At 33.0% G+C, this 13099-nt stretch overlaps 1 protein-coding gene across 12 annotated transcripts in view; it reads right to left on the bottom strand.

The window, feature by feature from the left end:
• The window catches only part of LOC106470275 (protein hu-li tai shao-like), a 48496-nt gene extending 38633 nt beyond the window's left edge, over nt 1–9863 (bottom strand). For all 12 annotated transcript variants that reach the window (XM_022398874.1, XM_022398877.1, XM_013930819.2 and 9 more), the window contains exons 1-5: nt 9656–9863; nt 5765–6056; nt 4224–4454; nt 2299–2442; nt 1113–1211 (exon numbers count right to left, since the gene is read on the bottom strand). In XM_022398874.1, coding sequence (XP_022254582.1) covers nt 1113–1211; nt 2299–2442; nt 4224–4454; nt 5765–6056; nt 9656–9825 — 936 coding nt within the window. In that variant the 5' untranslated portion in view covers nt 9826–9863. The remainder of the gene's footprint in view (nt 1–1112; nt 1212–2298; nt 2443–4223; nt 4455–5764; nt 6057–9655) is intronic.
• Between the last annotated feature and the right edge of the window lie 3236 nt (nt 9864–13099).

The following is a 13099-nucleotide window of genomic DNA, read 5'->3' as shown; positions in this document are numbered from 1 at the left end:
ATATTTTATTTGTTGTATGTGTGTGTCCATATAGAAGAACTGCACCCAAATCTTAGGACACACCAAGTTTTGTTGTATGTGTGTCCATATAGAAGAACTGCACCCAAATCTTAGGACACACCAAGTTTTGTTGTATGTGTGTCCATATAGAAGAACTGCACCCAAATCTTAGGACACACCAAGTTTTGTTGTATGTGTGTCCATATAGAAGAACTGCACCCAAATCTTAGGACACACCAAGTTTTGTTGTATGTGTGTCCATATAGAAGAACTGCACCCACATCTTAGGACACACCAAGTTTTGTTGTATGTGTGTCCATATAGAAGAACTGCACCCAAATTTTAGGACACACCAAGTTTTGTTGTATGTGTGTCCATATAGAAGAACTGCACCCAAATCTTAGGAAGCACCAAGTTGTTTAGATGCTAGCACTGAATGACCACTGTTTACTAGTCTGAAACGTATAGCTCACTGGTCAAAAGCCAACCATAATGCAAGTTTTGTGAAAACACAAGAACAATATGGTATAATTAATACTAAATGAATACAAGCCTACTCTCTGTTTAGTTAAAAATCGGATGCTATTCTGAAGCTCCAGTAACCAATTATAAAATTTTCTTAAAGAAACTAGTAACAGAAATTATATGCAGGTAGCAGTAAAACAGTAGTTTAACATGCAGATAATGTAACAATCTGTAGTATACCAATTTTGTGTAGACAAAAAATGTCATTTTACCTGAACTATTACAAGTAAAGCTACCTTAACTTATACACGTTACACATCTTTAATGTACTGAATTTCAAACTCAATATACAAAAAACATTATATCAATGACGTAATATCTCAGGTTAAATAATAACAAACCGATAAATACAGAATTTAATATAAAACATTCTTATCCATCATCCTTGATCATAGAACCAAATGTGACTAACTATGTAATCCTAATCAACGAGTGAATGCCACTAATTGTAAAGATAACTTTAAAAAAATTGCTTCCTTTTCAGTCTCTAATACCAACAATGTATCTACAAAATACAATATAATTAATAAAAATAATGGAGATTGAAAAGTATTATATAAAACATTTTACCATTAAATGTTTCCTACCTGTGTTTCACAAGCTGTAACAACATTGCGCAACAGAAAAACAGCTTCTTCAAGAGACTCTCCACAAACAACAATCCCATGATTTCTCAGGAACATCACCTTGCAAAAAAACATTCAAACCCTTACAATCAGTTTCAGTTGTTAATTTACGAATTATGTAATTTTTCTGGCTTTTTTTTAACAGAAACTCATAAAAAATCTAAATGCATGTAAACAAAAAATAAAAGTCTAGTCAGCTGCAGATCAGGGGACTTTATCTGGAGGAAGGGGTTTCAGAATTTTAGAGTAGAGGGTCTGGGAGCCGACCTATAAGGCCCTAGCAAGATCCCTAGCTCATGGGTTTTTAACATTTAAGGAGTTAAAAAATTACCTCATTTTCCAAAAACTGTGTACTTTATTTAACTTCAAAAGAAGCTTGAAAGAACAATGACAAAGGAGAATACAAATAATTACAAGTGGTCAACATGTTCATAGTTCTTAACATGCATTTCAAGCATTTCAGAAAAAACAAAAAGTCATTGCAATATTTCATTATTATTAAATGTTTAAAGTATATATATGCATCTATGAAGCATGCGACTTTGTGTGAAGTTATCATTTTCAAAAAGTTAAACAATACCAACAAGGGCAATTCTGTATTCTGAAATTTAGCATGAAGCACTTTTATACAGACACAGTCAGCAGTAACAAGAAAATCAGTACTGACCACTACCACTTCCATTTTATTTCTCCAGTAATTTCCAGTCTTGCTCATTATCAGTGATATGTAAATTGTCATCTTTACTCTAAACAAGCTACTCTCACCAATCATCTTTTCAAATATTTACCAATTTTCATTCTTTTCCATACTTGAACTCCTGTACCATCTGCCAGCAAATCAAGGCATCACTATGACAATTAAAGGTTATGGCATGTGGAAAACAAAGAAAAAAATAAGGTAACAATAAAAGTTTGGATCATTGTGACACATATCACAAAATTACATGAAAAACACAGAAATCAAGAGGATTACATGTGAATTTTGGGAACTGGGAAATAGGTCTTATGGTCATGGAAGGGGGGATGCAATCAGTCTCAATTAAAACAATTGCATTGTGAACAATACTGAGATTTTGACAAAATCATTTACATAATTTGTTAAACTAAAATCTTAAAGGTAAGGTAAGTACAAAAATTAAAAGCAAACCTTATTGATAGGTCCCAAATTCCTCGCTATTGTTTCTCTTTCTGCAGGATTCACTAAAATACCTTGGTAGTCATGATAACTGACATCACCAATAATTGCTGCCTCTTGACTTATAGGAAGAAGTCCACATTTCGTTGCAGAGACCTAAAAATAATCATGTCAATCAATGAACAAAAGACTCTTATTGTTAATGAATGAGTCTGTGTTTCATTAACCCTACAGATACAGGTCATGGGTCAAGGGCCATGTCATCACATGTTTTGACTCTCATTCAAAATTTTATTGAACTATTATTTTATGAATGCATGTCAATACATTTGGTATCAAAACTGTAAATTATATTTCAAAGTTTAGTATTATACATTAGCTAATTTCTTAATTTAAGAGTAAATATTAAACAAATCCTATATATTGATTTTAGTGTGTCACGTGGTATGCTTAATGCAGCACTGGTTCAAAATATATGTTTGTGATGTCCAACTACAAAGTCTATGGTTTCTTACAAATTATATACTCAAATTACCAATGTTAACAACCTAGAATGGAAAAAAAAAACCTGCTATATTTTCTATTTTCTGAGATATTAATATATTTATTGAATCAATCAAGGTGGCCCCACCCACCCAACTGTTCAATTTTTGAAAATACCTGCTTACGCACTCCTACTTTGCCCAACGACATGAGTATAACCTATCAAAAGTTCAAAATGTCCCTCTAGTGGTTTTCTCAGCATCTGCAAAGTATATGCGTGGCAAACTCTTTTCATGCTATGTTCCAAGCAGTAAAGTAAGACATTAGTGAGATCAAAATTGAATATTTTTTAAGACCCAAATACAGCTTAGTTATTACACTTAATAAATCATAGTAGAATCCTGTAGAATTGATATAGTAATTTGTGATTTTTGGTTATTTCAAAATTTATATATATAAAACCTAAAAAAAATTATTTCGTTTCATATCTTCCACATGTGAAATTTGATAAGGCTTAGCAATCTACATAAAGCAGCAAATGAGTACAAAGTTCATAACTAAGAGATATAATTGTTTGCTATACTTCATTTTTTTTACTGTTCGAGGTTTTAATAAAAAAGTAAGTTTAAATAATAATAATGTATATACATATATAATGTATTATAACTGAAATGTAACTGTATTTTACAAAATATTCTCATACTGGGGGAAATTCAGGATCTTTTTAATATTGCCTTTTGAAATTAAGAACATACAACTTAAAGGCTATTAAAATATTGATAATTGGCTATGATTTCATATATATTTATTAGTATACCATGATAAGATAGTAGTTTAATTAAATTTTGAATGTAACTCACTAAAACCTCGTGACATGCACACAAAAAGATGCTTGTGGCAAGAGGGTTAATATAACAACCAATAATACATTACTTTGGCATAAAAAGGAACTTAACACTATACAATGAGAATAATGGATGTCAGTTAGTCTTAATATAATACTGTAACTTGACATAAATATTGCAACACAAGGAGGATAGTGGTGTGGATTATAGCCTTAATGTAACACTTTAACTTAACATAAAAAGGACTTACTGCAACATAATGAAAATAGTGGTGTGGATTATAGCCTTAATGTAACACTTTAACACTGAAGGAGTATATCACAACACAAAAAAGATAGTGATGTCAATTATAGCCTTAATGTAATATTTTAACATTGAAGGGGCATATCACAACACAAGAAAAATAGTGATGTGGATTAGATCCATAATTTAATACTTCAATTAACACTGAAGGGGCATATCACAACATAAAAAAGATAGTGATGTGGATTAGAGCCATAATATAATATTTTAACATAACATAAAAGGGACATATTACAACACAAGAAGAATAGTGATGTGGATTAGAGCCTTAATGTAATATTTTAAAATAACATAAAAGGGACATACTGCAACACAAGGAGGATAGTGGATGTGGATTATAGCTCTGATGTCTGGACGAGCAGCATGAATGGCTGAGTGAAGCATGAAACCTGCCCGGTTAAAGTTGAAGTTACTAGAACCGGAGTCAATGACATTTCCTTGCATGTCAACCTTCAAAAGTGAAGAAGCTGTGATTTCATGGTACTGAAGACCAAAGGGATTTAGGAGGAAATGTTCTTGGTCCTGACTCACTCGAGCCTAACATAAACAGAAACAAAATAACTAAGAGAATATAGTAAAATGAAAAAATATATTAATAAGAGAGAAGTGTTACTTTTTAGCACATTTAAATTATTGAGCTAAGAGAAACAGTATAAATTTAATATCAGCTTTAATCTTAGTAATTACTGCTTGGTTATTTCATATTTTTTGAAATGGAAAAAAATTGAAATGGTAACAATTAACAGTTTATTCTAATAACATCACATACTCTTCATTCTTTTCAGAACAAAAAAAACATTTTCTTTCAAAAATTATAAACTAAAAATAATATAAACAATTCATTATATATGAGGAAAGCATAAGAAACAAAGGACTTAATATTTTACATGGAAAATAACCTAAAATAATTCATTTATTAAGGATATTACTCAGTTTAAAAAATTCTCAGGAATTCAGAACTCAAAACATTTAAATACAGAAACTTCAATAACAAGCTTTACACAATCAGAGGTAAGTACACATACATAACATCAATGTTCTGAATTTCAGGTCCTGTCATAGTACAGGTTTGTTACTGAACCCTGTAAGCTCTCGTTTCTTTCTCAATTTTCAGCCAAAAATACAGAACCATGTGAGTGGAATGCATCTTGCTCACTTATCTGGAATGACTTGACCCATTTGAACAACTGAACTAAGTTAACATATATAATGCTGCTACCACAGGCAAATCCATCATGCTGATTGTGTGCATTTCACTACCACTGTGTAACTCACAGTATCAAAAATCCATTCCCATGAGTATTAAGCCAATGTTATTACTTAATCATATATTGCTTAAAAATGGTGGCTTTCATTTATGCTTTCAAAAAATTAATATTAATTTTAAATTAAAGTTAATTCATAAAACAATTATAATTCCCTTCACAAATAACACATAACCCTATATTTCATCCCTGTGGTTTCATACAATAACAAGCCCACATCAAAAGTAACCATTCATTGTTAAGTTAGCAGAACTTTGTTAAAAGTGCAAAAAAATTACTTCAGTCTGGCAGGGTTCAAAGCTTATTGATTAACAGTTCATTCAATATATTCTTTTACAAAATAAAAAATATATGTTAAATGCCACATTTTGTGTTTTTCAGTGGTAATGACATTATGTGATTGTTAATCAAACATTTCATATAAAATGGAAATATTTCTAAAATATTCAAATCAATACACATCATTATTGATCAATTGTTATTTGACAGTATAAAATGTTTTTTTTTTATAGATCATCAAAATAAGTAAGTCAGTACTATATATATATATTTTTTTACAGCCCTAAAGCAAATAATTCTTACCGTTATATGATTGTAGATAGAGTCAGACCAACCATAAAGATCCACTAACCGATACACAGAGGCAAGTTTGCATCGCAGTATCTTCTCACCCTTAGCATATCGCAATCCATCTACTCCTCTGATGTCATTAATAGGCAGAAGGCAACGTGAAGTACGTAAAGCTGAGGAAATGCGTGAAGCATGAGGGAGCAAAAGGTCTGAAACTTGCTGAAGAGCAGTTAAGCTGCTAGAGCCATATCCTTCATTCATTTGTGAATCTATTATTCTTTCTAGTTCCTCTCGAAACATCTGGCTATAGGAAGGCAAGCATATTTCATATTCAAAACTACCATTGAAAAAAATCATGCACAAGTATAATTAGATCCAGTTAAGTTTTGATATTAGCCAAATAATAATAATCACAATAAAAGGGCAGGATATCAAAAACTTGAAAAAAATTTACTTAAGAAATCAAAGTCTTTCATGTAAAAATGCATAAATATCTTGTTATTTCTCATAGTTTAGAAACATAAAATGAGCTACATTTTGATCACATTTATATAGAATATCCCTGGAAATATTTGTTAGAATGTGAGAGATGTAAAGAAACAGAACAATAAGTGGACAACAAATTTTTGTTAAGTTAGCCCACAGTTGTTGATGATATATTCAAAATCTGAAATCTCAGACTGTGGAATTGCACCCCCCACTCCTGACTAAGATTTTGCATAAGGGTGCCTGTAGAAGTTGGTTGTTTGGGAAGCTTTCACAGGAAACGATCAACGATGAACCACTTTCGTAATATAACAGACTGTTTGGTTTAAACATTAGTGATTAATTTATATTTGTGAGTAAATATTTTATTATTTTTAAGTTTTGTTATAATAAGAGTTAAAAGCAGATAGTTGTAGAAGGTTTTGTTAATAACTAATTGCTGTCAAGAATATAGAAAGTGGCCAGATGTCTATGTAACAAAGATATAAATAGCGTGAGACGAGTGGGATGCAGTAGACAGACAGTATTAGACAGGTTTTGTTAATAACTAATTGGTGTCGAGAATATAGAAAGTGGCCAGATGACTATGTAATAAAGATATAAATAGTATGAGTCAATTGTGGGAGGACACCTAGGAACAAGGAAAATTGCAGACAGAATCACCAGTAATTTCCATTGGCCAGGAGTAATTGGAGATGCAAGTAGATTCTGCAAGTCATGTGACAATTGCCAAAGGACAATACCTAGAGGGAAAGTAGCCAAAGTGCCATTGGAGAAGATGTCTCTCATAGAAGAGCAATACAGCAGAGTAGCTGTGGACTTGATCGGGCCACTAGCGCCTGTGTCTGACAAGCCAAAGTGCCATTGGAGAAGATGTCTCTCATAGAAGAGCAATACAGCAGAGTAGCTGTGGACTTGATCGGGCCACTAGCGCCTGTGTCTGACAAGGACAACCAGTATGTTCTAACACTAATCAACTATGCAAAATGTTATCCAGAAGCAATGGCATTGCCAAAGATAGAGACAGAGAGAGTAGCAGAAGCCCTCCTGGAGATATTTTGCAAAGTAGGCTTTCCAAGAGAAATCCTGGGTGACAGAGGGACCCAGTTTACTGATGCAAGAAGTGTGCAGACTCATCAGTACTCAGCAATTCTTTACCACCTCATACAATCCTAAATGTAATGAACTTTGCGAGAGAGTTAATGGAGTTTTAAAGAGTATGCTAAAGAAGATGTGCCAAGAGAGACCACATGACTGGGACAGGTACTTACAAGCAGTATTATTCACTTATCGAGAAGCCCCACAAGCTAGCACATGATTTTCACCCTTCAAGTTACTGTATGGAAGAACGGTACCTTGTCCGATGCAAATATTGAAAGAGCTATGGATGGGAAAAGAAGAGTCAAAAGTAAAGGAACACATACCAGTATGTGTTAGACTTCATAAACCGACTGGAGTAAACCTGTCAACTCATTCGACAGAATTTGTATGGAGCTCAAGGTAGTTAGAAGCATTTTTATGACTAGAAGACCAAGGATCAACATTTTAAAGTTGGACAAAAGGTCTTAGTTCTGCTACCCACAGACTACAACAAACTCACCCTGCAATGGAAAGGGCCTTTTCAAGTACAGGAAGTACTCAACAGAATGGACTACAAGGTAAATGTGAATGGGAAGACCAAGATCTACCATGCCAATCTGTTGAAAAAGTATTTTTCCTAATAGGCACAGCTATTGAAACAGAGATGGATGTTGCAGGTGTGGCCATCATAGATGCAGAACCAGAAGACAGTGACTTTGTCTTAGAATATAAGGACCTACTAAGCCTAAGGGCACTGTGTAGAGTTGAGACATACAAGTACGTGAACATGAGTGTCAAACTCACTGATAAGAAGAGCGAAAAAGAACAAAATCTACTGTGTCAGCATACAGATAGATTAGGAAATACAGGCCTCAGACAACACAAGGTCAAGATGAAGATGAGGAGTCCTGTTAAGGAGATGCCCTACTAGAGACCCTATGTTAGGAGAAACAGATAAAGGAACTACAAATGTTGGAGCATACTTTGTATATAGTAAATAAAATATTGTAAATATTTTATCTTGAAGAGAGGTTTGTGTCATGATATAAAAGACTGTTTGGTTTAAATATTAGTGATTAGTTTATATTTGTGAGTGAATATTTTAATACTTGAAAACAAGAAAAATGTGTGCTGTTTATTCATCATTGAAATTATTGCTAACAAGTCACAGACACCTACTGTAGAAGAATCTTCAGCCCAACAACATAGTATACATTTATACTATTAACAAATAAGTAAAAGCCATTTATTTCAACAACTGGCAAAAAAAAACAACCAGAACCCATATACATATATAATATTATTTTTAAATTCTGACAACTGCACATGCTTGATATGAATCATATCTATGACTGGCCTGATCACAGATAAATGTTAATGTCCTGACATTCAAGCCATCAGTTTGTAAGTCAGGATGAATAATGAACAGGAGTTTCTTCTTGCATTAAACACTACCTTGTCTCATAAGCTGGTAAATCATGCAAACAGGAGGTCTTGCTTGAGACTTGTGATGTATCAAGCAGCAGTGACTGTCCCTTCACACACAATCAGCTGTCACCAAACTCATCTGAAAATAATTACAGTGCCCCAAGATACAGGAGGGTATGACAGCATTTGGAGTGAGGAATGACTTCCATCTAGCTACAAGGCTATTGTAGCCTATGCTATAAGGATAACTTCTGATGGTATTTGGACACATTTGCACTTGTCCAGCAGAAATAGTGGCCAGTTGATGTGGGTAATTCTCTACAACTTTCCTCACATCACAAAGTGTTCATTCTGTTCATCTTGGGCACCAAAACCATGCTGACGTAACTGGAACTACACTGTCACCTTATGCAAAGTGGACCTGTGAACAAAGATACTGCAAGTGACCTGGCAATTTCTCAATAGTTTTGACCATCCTCCAACATCCATCTTGAAAATATGGTTAATTCTTAGACTCTTTCTTTCATAGCTTGGCTGTGAGTGTTCTGTGCTTTTCACCAAGCTATACCTGTATTTATAAACCAAGGTGATTTACATAAGATGTTAGAAAGATGGTCAATTTGTATTCTTGGGGGGGTGTTTATTTACTTTTTAGTAGGATGTGTACTACGAAGTTGTGTATGGAACTAAAATATTACCACGTTTATACTTTTAAATTAAGTTCATTTATTTATATTTTATTTTATTTTACAGATTCTTTTTTTTTAAGTGCTGGAGTTTGTTTGTAAGCTGTCTGGCAGATAAATAACTGTTATGATTCATATTTATTTTCTTACTATATATTCATAGGTTTTTAAATCTAACAAACAATTTTTGTCTATAATTAATTTTACGTAATAAAGTAATTGCCTATTCATGATAGTCTCCACTCTCTTCCTCCTTTCCATCTCCTTCATATCCTGTTCAATGTCTGGTCGTCTCCATAATTGTCGTTGAAACTCGGGATCGTCTGGATCATAGTTGTCCACATTGAATTCGCCATTTGCAGGGCCATTGACCCTCTGCTCGACATTAGCCATTCTATCGGCTCAGGTGTACCTAAAAAAATAAATCTGTGAAAAATTCAAATTTTATAGTAAAATCTTTGCCTGTTGACCTACTATCAGCCATTAAAACAATTTTAAAAAATGCAATAATGCAAGTTGTTTACATTTTTTTTTTTTATGTGATCATTTAGAAAAAGCTCCACTTGATTTTTTACTATGAAAAGTACAGCTACATATACAAAATAAAAATCTTGTTCCGAGTTGATTCAATTGAAAAAAAAAGAAAAATATATATAACCGGAACAAAGAGTCTATACTCAACTGAAAAACACTTAGTTATTTACACTGACTTAGTTGGTTTGTCTCTTACGTTAAGCTTAAAAATCTATAACACTGCCACAGTTAAACAACTGACATAATTAGGCATCTTACTGCTACTAGCATTTCATTATAAGAACAGAAAGTCAGATCTGAATGCACATACTTAATAATTCCAAGTTGGATAATTAGTAAAACGTAAACTAATAATATAAAATTGATCTTAGAAATGAACTACGAGACAACTTATGAAACATTGTTAAGAACTGATCTTAGTATAGTTTGAAAATACTTAAATATTTTTTTGCTACTGCATATGATTAACATACGAGATTATTGTATTATCAGCCTATAACTAATAGTTACAATTTAAATCTGGAAATGTCTTAAACTTCACAATATTTTTATTAGGTGATGTCAATTATGATTAACATGTGATTACAAGCAAACCATATATTCCTGATAAAAAATTAGATTAAATGAAGTTTACTTCAGTAAAAAAACTATTCAATAACGGTATTTCACAATATAAAGTTTAGTTTAAATTAGTTACTCATTACAGTTTGAAAGAGTAATCACTGTAATGACTGAAATAGTCACGAATTCCATCCTTCCACAACTAGTTTAGAATATTTCTTGATTCAGGTGTGTTTGTCATATTTTTCTACAGGTGTCTGAATGTTGCAAATACTTGTTAATTCTTTTATACTGGTAAAGGCTAGGTACTGCAACCTTTGTCCTTGGGTTTCATATTAACGAGTACAGTACGTGTTTCTGTACGAAGTTCTTGAAAAATGGTCTACTCAAAAGTCGTCACAGACACACGTACACCTGGCTTGGCTTAAGACTGCGTGTATAACATTGGTTGAAGTATGGAATGTGGGAATTATGGAATATCTAAAGTTTTCTTATTTTCAGGTATATAATTCAGGTATCTTGATCTTCATTGCTCTTTCTTTTGTCAACCAAAGCAGCCACGTTAACCCCAGAAGCCAGAAGAAGCCTGGCCAATCATATAACAAAGCACAGTTTAGTGTGCAAATAAAAAGTTTATGTTTCAAGTTACACTTCTGTTTTACTGTTTTCCTTTATTGCCTGTGTTTAATTTATTCTTTGCTTAACATTACTCCTTGAAGTTAGCTTCCTTACATATATCTGGTGTTCCTTTAAAAAGCTTAAATATAGGAAAAAATAGGAATTACCAGTCAATAATAGATGAAAATTAGATTACTATAACATTTGGATACTCAAGGTTTTGTACACTATAGAATCAGTGTCTTTAGGAAGCCAACCCCTATATTATGTATGAAGTGAAAATCATACCAGCTAGCTATTTCAATAACAAGGAATCCACTTTGAGACTAATAATGCTTGGAGGCGGCTTGAATGGGTAATGAAGAAAACTTTAATATAAGTTTAACATAACAGCAAATATACAATGTTTCGACAACGTTTTGTCATCATCAGGTACAAGTAGTTTATATATGCAATATGGAACAAAGAGGTCACATGACCAGATACTGTTGCACGACTTAGAAGAGGTATCTTGGCAACTCAGGGTGTTGGTTTAGAGTAGGGTTGTTTTGTTCAATTACGATGGATTCCTTGATTTTTAATTTTATTTTGTTTGGTTCTTTGTTTAAAATTACTGTTTTAATACATACCATGGTTTTTTTGAGTTGCAATGGTGGAAAACATGGGACTGTTTTTATTGTGTTCTGTGAATCTGGTTTCTAATTTTCTTCATGTTTCTCCGATGTACAATTCTGGGCAGTTATTGCATGTTATTTTGTAAATGATGTTGGTATTGTGTGATTCTAAATAATTTTTGTTTAGTAATGATTTTAATTTAGGGCCAGGTTTTTGAGAGAATTTGACGTTTTTAATATTGTGTTTAATGGCTAGTTTTGTCCAAGTTTTGGATAATTATTGAGCTGGTTTCAGGGAGAAAAGGTAAACTGCAATGTAATGTTCTTTGTTGTGTTTGTTACTATCAATTTTGTTCGTGAGTTGAGTTTTGTTGTGGGGAATGTTGGAGAGTTTTTCAACAATAGCTGGTGAAAATTTGTTGGTGTGAATGAAGGAATGCTTTATGTGGTTGATTTCTTCATCTATGTAGTCCGTTGAACCGAGTCTTGTGGCTGTGTTTATGAGGTTTTTGAGTGTATTGATTTTTTTTGTGTGGTGTCATGAGCAAAATTCCAGGGGATGTAGAGGCTGGTGTGTGTGTGTTCTTACTGTGAATTTTGGTTTTAAACTGTGTGTCTGATCTAATAATGTTGAGGTTAAGAAAAGATAACTGTTTATTGTTTTTGTGTTCTATGGTAAATTTGATGTTGGGATGAATGGAATTTATGTGTTTAAAGAAAGTTAGTGTGTGTTCTATAGACGTGAAAACAGCAAAAGTGTCATCGACATATCTGTACCAGTATAGTGGGGGAAGAAGCCCAGAATGTATGTTTCTGGGTCATAAATATATTAGCAAGAACAGGTGAAACAGGACTGCCCATACTTAAACCATCTATTTGAAGGAAATGTTTGTTGTTGAAAATGAAGTTGGTTTTAATTGTTGTAAATTCTAAGAGAGAGAAGCAAAAAGTGTGCTGGGGATGTGCATTAACTTGTTGGGGTCATTAATGTAGAGGTCGAGTGCAATATTGCAAGCTTCATTGGCGGGGACTTCGGTGAAGAGTGACACAACATCAAAACTAGACATTAAGGCTTTTGAATTTAGTTGGTCTAGCATATATTTGAAATTGACGGCATCTTTAAAACATGAACCTGCAAATGTTACATATGGTGTGAGAGCCCAGGCTATGTATTTGTGAAGATTGTAGTTGAAGGAATCATATGTGGACAGTATAGGTCATAAGGGCCAGTTCTGTTTGTGTGGTTTAGGAATGCCATAGAGTTGTGGTGTGCATGAATTAGTTTTATGTAGATAAAAATATATATCATCAGTAATTAAATTATCTTTTTTCATTTGTAA

The sequence above is a fragment of the Limulus polyphemus genome, unplaced genomic scaffold, assembly GCF_000517525.1.
Source record: "Limulus polyphemus unplaced genomic scaffold, Limulus_polyphemus-2.1.2 Scaffold3918, whole genome shotgun sequence".
In the NCBI taxonomy this organism is placed as follows: domain Eukaryota; kingdom Metazoa; phylum Arthropoda; class Merostomata; order Xiphosura; family Limulidae; genus Limulus; species Limulus polyphemus.
Note: the sequence above shows the minus strand (reverse complement) of the source record. Positions and strands in the feature narration are given on the sequence as shown.